Below are 6802 nucleotides of genomic sequence, written 5' to 3' on the forward strand. Positions count from 1 at the left end.
TTTATTTTTTAAAAACTAACAACATTAGGTTGATATACGTTACTGTAAGTAACGTTTTACTCCTAAAACGTTATTTTCAGTAACGTTTTAGGAGTAACGTTTTAGGAGTAAAACGTTACTATGAGTAACGTTTTAGGAGTAAACGTTACTGTGAGTAACGTATATCAATCTGACACCATCAACTTTTAAAAAATAAAATATATCCTAAAACGTTACTGTGGAATACGTTTATACTAATTTTGTAAATTTTTTTAAAAACATATTATTTTGGTGAATGGCTTTATATAATGACTTAGTTTGATTAAAACCTCAAACTTTTAAGATGATTTTTCAAAATAAATAAATTTAGTTTTGCCTAGTTTTGCGAGTGAATTCTCTCATTCTCATAAAACTTTTAACTATTTTTAAAATGACATACATATTTAAACATAACTGAAGTTTTTTATTTCTATCTTTCTACTTTAACTGTAAATACATCTTTTTTATTTTTAAATATTACTTGTCAAATGCTTATTAAGTATCATTACGAAACATTTGAAATAATAATTAGCATAGCGATCTTTGGACCGGAGAATACAACAATTTTCTAGCAAATTATCTACTTTCAAAGGCTAAATTGGTCAATCCAAAAATTGTTAATCCAAAATTGGTTTACACAAATTGCATTTATTTCAATTAACTTAATCCTAAAGTTTGAACAACGATAACTTACCATAACAATTAACATTACAACTTCACAAAATTCGTGAAACCTTATTCTACTTAGTAGATTTAGAGATATTATTAAAAGAATCTTGACTTACATATAATAAATTAAAATAATTTTGAAAAAGAAAATACGAACATGAAGAAAACATGATAACTAATAGGGAAAGTAGTATAGAGCATTCAAAAACATAACAACTATACCAATAAAATAATTTAGAAATTAAAACACAATAAACAACGACTGATAAAGACATTTAAACAAAAAAATTAAATGAATAGGCTAATTCTACGACATACACGATGCTACAAATTATCATCAAGCCTATCTCATTAAAAACGAAACAATGCTCTACCACCTACCAGCCTTCTATCATAATCCGCAACCTCTACACCCTCCTATCTAAGATCATATTCTCGATAAATTGAAATTGTGTCACTTCCTGTCTAATACCCTTTATCCAATACTTTCGACCTATCTCTGTCTCTCCTCATACCCTCCGTATCCAACTTCTCACCTCTTTACCATTTAAGCATCTCTTTTTCGCATGTTCAATTATATATTGATCTCGCTTTTGAATACCACCCCCATTTTATCTCATATATACTCATTTTTAATTTTATCTTTCTTAATATGTCTACCGTTACTTATATTTCTCATTTATCTTCAAATTCCGATGATCCATCATCAGATCCTCCCAAAATGAAAATAGAGAAAAAGCCAAATATGTGCATTTAACGGCTTACTACAAATGATGAGCATGTCACTTTCGTGAGTACATCACAAAATACGCGTTTTCTACGACATAATAACAAAAGACTCAAAACTTCTCACACGCCTCCTACACTGCCCGTACCTTCTACAAAATATATTATAATATCAAAATTAATTTAAATATATTCTTTGTTATAGTTTAAATTTATATATACTTTTTATTATATTTTGAATTTATAATTTTTAAATTATATTTCGATGTAAATCACAAATATTTATTGATAAAATTAAACATAAAATCATAAATATTACTTTCTTCGTTTAAAAAAGAATGATATTATTTTTTTTTGATTTGTTTAAAAAAAGAATGATATTTTTCTTTTTTGGTAATATTTTACTTTCAACTCATCACGTGACATATTTAAGTCCACAAGATTAAGGACAATTTTTGTACATTTGATATAACTTTAATTTAAAACCATAAAATTTAATTTCTTTTATATTTTCTTAAACTCCGTATTTAATAAAGAAAAAAATTCTAATAATTTTCTTAATCATTCAACGATTAACTTATATTGACCATTGCTAATATAATATATTTATACATTTAACTAGTAAATATAATTATTTTTAACCGATCGACCAGTTATAACGGTTAAATAAAACCATTCAAGAGTTATGTAAACTAATACTGTTATTTATATATTATGTTTTTATTTTTATAACCAAACATTGTGCTAAAAAGATTCAACCTTTGTCTCTCTCCTTATTATATTTCTTTCCATTTCAAGAATCTGAAACCCCTTCATCTCATTTCTTCTTTTGAACAAACTCCATTTTCATTTCAATAGCAATCGCCTTCACAAATTCGAAATCTTGTGCTAAATTTGGTTATCATTTTCCTTCAATTTCAATGGCAATGGCAGCGATTTCACCTGAATCCCAAATGATTCAAAGAACATGGCCGTGTAATTCGGACGGTGGTCCTCGTTTCACCGCCATTTCGTTTATCGGAAAACATGTCAATAAGAATGATAATCGAAGAATAACAAACAACCCCACAACCAATAATTTCCAAATTAGTCCAAAAAATCAAGATTTCGCTGATTTTTCACAACTTCCTGACGATGTGCTATTGAAAATTGCAGCTAATTTCACTTTACCTAATTTACGTGCGGCTTCACAAGTATGTAAGTCTTGGTGTGATGGGTTGAAACCTTTAAGAGAAGCTATGTTGTTTCTTAAAAATGGGAAGCGGTTTAAGCATGGGCGTGGAGGGGTGAAACCTGATTTGAATAAGGCTCTTGAATCGTTCCTTAAAGGTGCGGCTCTTGGGTCTACGTTGGCTATGGTGGATGCTGGATTGGTTTATTGGGAAATGGAGAGGAAGGAACAAGGGATTGCTTTTTACAGAAAAGCAGCTGCGCTTGGTGATCCTGCTGGTCAGTGTAATTTGGGGATTTGCCTCTTGCAAGGTACCTTTTTCTTAGTTTTGCTCATCCAGTTGAATTGTTCTACTTGGTGTGCTAGCTGTGAATTCGGATTAAGTGTTGCCCTTTTTACCTTGAAAGATTCCTTCGAGAGGGCTATAGTTTCGTCGTTTAGATACCGGGAATCTTATGGTAGACTCTTGGTGGATATATTACCATTCATCTTCATTATATAGCAAGGTGACATAATTACAAGTTTGTTTATACTTGGCGTAGTTTATAGTCGTAGTCGAGTAGTCTACAAAGTCTAATCTTTTAGTGGAAAAAATCAAATTGGCAGGACGATTCTAAAAGTGAAGTGAATGCATAGAATATAATCGGGTGGTTGGAAGAATCGCAGTTTGTGGTATAAATAATGTATATTAGTAATGGTAAATGTTGATACAAATTTGGCACCTTGTTGGTGCAATCAATGAAATAAGTACCTTATATGTTCCGGAAAAAAAATAAGATGGTAAATTTTTGTGTCGAAATGAGCACAATTTTTTAGGTCTATTTGTCCTGAAACGTTGAAGGCCGCAACACGTTTTATGACTATTTGTCCTTTCCTTTTATGATTCCTCTGGTGATTGTATCTGTGAACAAGAGTAGGTTCTGCTTCTACCAATAGTATTTTTGTTGTTTCCATTATGCATCAAGTATGGTGAAATGCTACTTCTTTAAAATCGTTATATGTCTACATATGCATGTGAAGTCATGTGATCGCTAAGAGCACCCACCATTAGTGCTCAGAAATGGCGGGCAAAATCGGATATGGGTGAGTTGAACATGGCTTAGAAAAGAAAAAAAAAAAGGGATAAATATCCTTCCTTCTTATTTTGATAAGGATGGTTATATTGTATTTCACTCTTTGCTCAAGAAGCCACCTACCTTTAACAATCCAAAAGAGAAACACTCGCAAAGCTATTTCCTTTTTTTTGGTTAGTGGGGTAGGGGAAATGTGTTTTCTGAAACAGAAAGTCTCCAACATTGGATGGGTCTTGTCATCTTGTGGAAGAAAGTTGTGAAACAAGAGACTTTTTAATAGTAACTGAAAAGACGAAAATAGTTTAAAGAGCTATAGCGGGATATAGGAAAGGATAGGACTTTTTATAATCATAACTTGCAAGCAGTGTTATCAAAGCGCGCTTAAGCCCTAAAGCGAGGGTCAAAACGTGTTGGTCACTTTGCCTCGCTTAATGTGCACTTTAGTGTCGTCATCAAGACTCTAAGACATACTTCTCATTGTGAATGAGAATTTCCTGAAGAGGCAATACTAAACCAGTGATATTTCACTTTCTCGTAAAAACAATCAATTTCTTTGTCCACATATTTTTATTAATGCTTATGATTATTAGTTTTGAACTAAGCATATATATATTTGTATGTTTTGTCCATTGCGTCTTTCCTCAAATCCACGCTTTATTTGCTCTTTGCGCTTAAAGCGCCAACTAACCTTAGAGCTTTTTTGCGCTTTTTGCTTTTGATAACACTGTTCACAAGCCATTTTAGGCCAACTAAGTATGATGGACCATTAGTTAGTAGTTTGTTAAAGTATATATTAGATCAGTAGTGACATAAGATTAAATAATAAGTAGTAAAAATACAATTTGGTGCTCAAGTCGCTGTTGGTCACATGGTGAAAGTTGAGGAAATTAACTACTATAGCCTGGCAACATACAAAGGGGAGAAAAGTTTTGACACTAGTAACTGAAGATATGAAAATATATTTAAATTCAGGATCTAGCTAAGACAAATGAAGATGAAGAAAGGATAAAGTATCTAAACAGAATACAAGCAATTGCAGTGCTTATTGTTTTTTGGTCTGGAATAGGTAGTCAGTTAGTTCTGATATTTATATTGGTTCAATAGTTTGGACAACATATATTAGTTTCAGTATAGTAATACTAGGTTTACCCAATGTAGTGAGGACAAAAAGAGTAACACCAGAAGCAAGTATTGTCAAATACAACTCACACTTGCACCCGATATGGTCACATCTAATTAAAAATGAAAACTGAAAGAAAAAATAAACATAGAAGTCGACACTAACGGTAAAATATGAAATGCTAAATCTTGTTTACAGCACTTACGAGTAATCTTTGGGTTGCGATGAGCAAGTCCCTTTTTGCAGTAGGTTGTATGGGTTTGGTAGGATTGGGATCTTAAAATCCATATTTATCCATCAAATATTCATTTTTCAAATGGATAAAATGGATATCTGATCATTATCCAGCCATTTTTAATTGGGCGGTTGGGTCATGGATGGGTACTTGTTTTTCAAATCCGTTTTGCCAATGCTACCTACCTGAAACTAAGCTTTTAATTTGCACTGAAGAGTTCTAAATGGAAGCATTTGTTTTGCAAGTTTTAGCATTAACTTTCATTACTTTTGGTTATTGTGTCTCAATGCAGTAATGACCTCTTTACTCTATGCAGTTAACCCTACGGACACTGAGGAGGCTATTAAATGGCTGTACAAAGCTTCCGTTGCAGGCTATGTTCGAGCTCAATACCAACTTGCCCTTTGTTTACATAAAAATCGTGGCCCGAGTAGGAATCTTCGTGAAGCGGTATGAAAATTTTATTTGCTTAACCATTATCTTAGTGTAGTAGACGTACAATATCACTTTGATTAACATTGTTCAAATTTTAGATCATATCATACTTCAAGGTTCTGGAATTAAACTTCTGATTTGTCAAGTAAATTTGATTGAATCGAGATTTAATCTATAAATTCCAGAGCAGCTACATTATCAGTTAGGAAATATAAAGGATTTCTTCATCATACACAAACTGGAAATTTTGAAACCGTTATCCTCAAGAAGCAGCACTGTAAAAAATGGTCCTAAACTTGTCCCCATGGGACCTAAAGTTTTAAATTCACGATTATGGTTAAACAGAAATTATAAGTATAACTTTCTATAAAGATTACTGAATTGTTCCTATGACGACTTTGCTTGTGAAATGCAGGTAAGGTGGTTTCTGAAGGCAGCAGAAGGTGGATATGTACATGCTATGTACAATATAGCAGTGCGCTACTCAGTTGGAGAAGGTTTAGTTCAATCTCACAAACTAGCAAGGAAATGGATGAAGAGAGCAGCTGATCGCGGGCATAGCAAAGCCCAGTTTGAGCATGGACTCAGTCTATTTTCCGAAGGGAACATGAAGAAAGCTGTTGTATATTTGGAGCTTGCCACGCGTGCTGGTGAGACAGCAGCTGATCACGTCAAGTATGTTATACTTCAAGAGATGTCCACTTCTTGTCGTGACAGAGCCATGCTTCTTGCTGATAATTGGCGTCCTTTGCCTTCTTCGTCTCACTGATTGAGTCTCCTTCTTGTTATTTTTTTCAGCCTCAATGCTGCCTAAGCATATTTTCTCTAGCATGCATGCTACTTTTGAACTTGTTCAAGTACAAAGTGTAAATATACATTAGTTTTTCTTGTAAATAATATTTTTTGCTTTAAAAGTTATCATTTCTGTATGGTTTCTACTGAATTTGTCATTTCATTGAGGCACAAGACCATTTCGACTTTCTTGATTCAAAGCTTCTTTGCATAATAGTGGGACTGTGTTTAAGAATTCATCATCAACTTAACTAATGTCCAAAACACTTCATAAAAAAAATCTACAAAATTCCGGAGATATAAAGAAATGATGAAAGATTTTTAGAATGATATCATAGAAAAAAAAGTCTAGAAATGTTCTTTTCATCCCTATCTAGGTTCTTCCATCAACAGCTATTCATAGAGGTGGTTCATTTGAGTTGCAACTAACCAAGTAAGTAAGGGGTCGTTTGATACAAACATTGATAGTGCAGGCATTAGTAATGCATGGATTAGTAATGCAGGGATTAATAATGCAGGGATTAATTTTCGTTCACTACTTTTCACTTAATTTTGTGTTTAAT

General features: G+C 32.6%; 1 protein-coding gene across 1 annotated transcript; it reads left to right on the forward strand.

Moving 5' to 3' along the window:
• The first annotated feature begins 1631 nt into the window (after nucleotides 1-1631).
• Nucleotides 1632-6365, forward strand: LOC101265542 (F-box protein At1g70590). The gene is made up of 3 exons (XM_004239074.5): nucleotides 1632-2895; nucleotides 5329-5462; nucleotides 5863-6365. The coding sequence occupies exons 1-3, from the start codon at nucleotides 2334-2336 to the stop codon at nucleotides 6214-6216; spliced, it is 1050 nt and encodes a 349-aa protein (XP_004239122.2). The 5' UTR covers nucleotides 1632-2333; the 3' UTR covers nucleotides 6217-6365.
• The last annotated feature ends 437 nt before the right edge of the window (nucleotides 6366-6802 follow it).

This window comes from Solanum lycopersicum, chromosome 5, assembly GCF_036512215.1.
Source record: "Solanum lycopersicum chromosome 5, SLM_r2.1".
NCBI classification, from domain to species: Eukaryota; Viridiplantae; Streptophyta; class Magnoliopsida; order Solanales; family Solanaceae; genus Solanum; species Solanum lycopersicum.